The 320-nt window shown below is 56.2% G+C and overlaps 1 protein-coding gene across 1 annotated transcript in view; it reads left to right on the forward strand.

The window, feature by feature from the left end:
- Window positions 1-285, forward strand: part of LOC108804129 (vasodilator-stimulated phosphoprotein-like) — a 4,308-nt gene extending 4,023 nt beyond the window's left edge. The window contains exon 5 of the mRNA XM_018575893.1: window positions 122-285. Within this exon, the coding sequence (XP_018431395.1) occupies window positions 122-159 (38 nt within the window). The 3' untranslated portion in view covers window positions 160-285. The remainder of the gene's footprint in view (window positions 1-121) is intronic.
- Window positions 286-320: the final 35 nt, after the last annotated feature.

A 320-nucleotide genomic window follows, 5' to 3' on the forward strand; every position in this document is an offset into this window, starting at 1 on the left:
GACGTGGGCGGAGAATCAGGGGGGGCGGGGTTATGACGTGGGCGGAGAATCAGGATGGGCGGGGTTATGATGTGGGCAGAGTCAGGACAAGTTATTAACCCATTTTCTTCTGTATTTGCAGCATTAACCCAGGAACTGCGCAGATCCAGCACACCGTGACCTCAGACTCCTCCCCCTCTGACTCAGGCTCCACCCACAGGCTCAGCACTCTTCCTCTGCTGTGCAGCACCTTCAGAAATAAGCAGCCAGGAAAGGCTTCTAGCACCTCCCCCTGTGACATGGTCACACCCCCCGCCGCACTAATCTTGAATTGCACCTTC

This window comes from Nanorana parkeri, unplaced genomic scaffold, assembly GCF_000935625.1.
Source record: "Nanorana parkeri isolate BGI_ZX_2015 unplaced genomic scaffold, ASM93562v1 scaffold5325, whole genome shotgun sequence".
NCBI classification, from domain to species: Eukaryota; Metazoa; Chordata; class Amphibia; order Anura; family Dicroglossidae; genus Nanorana; species Nanorana parkeri.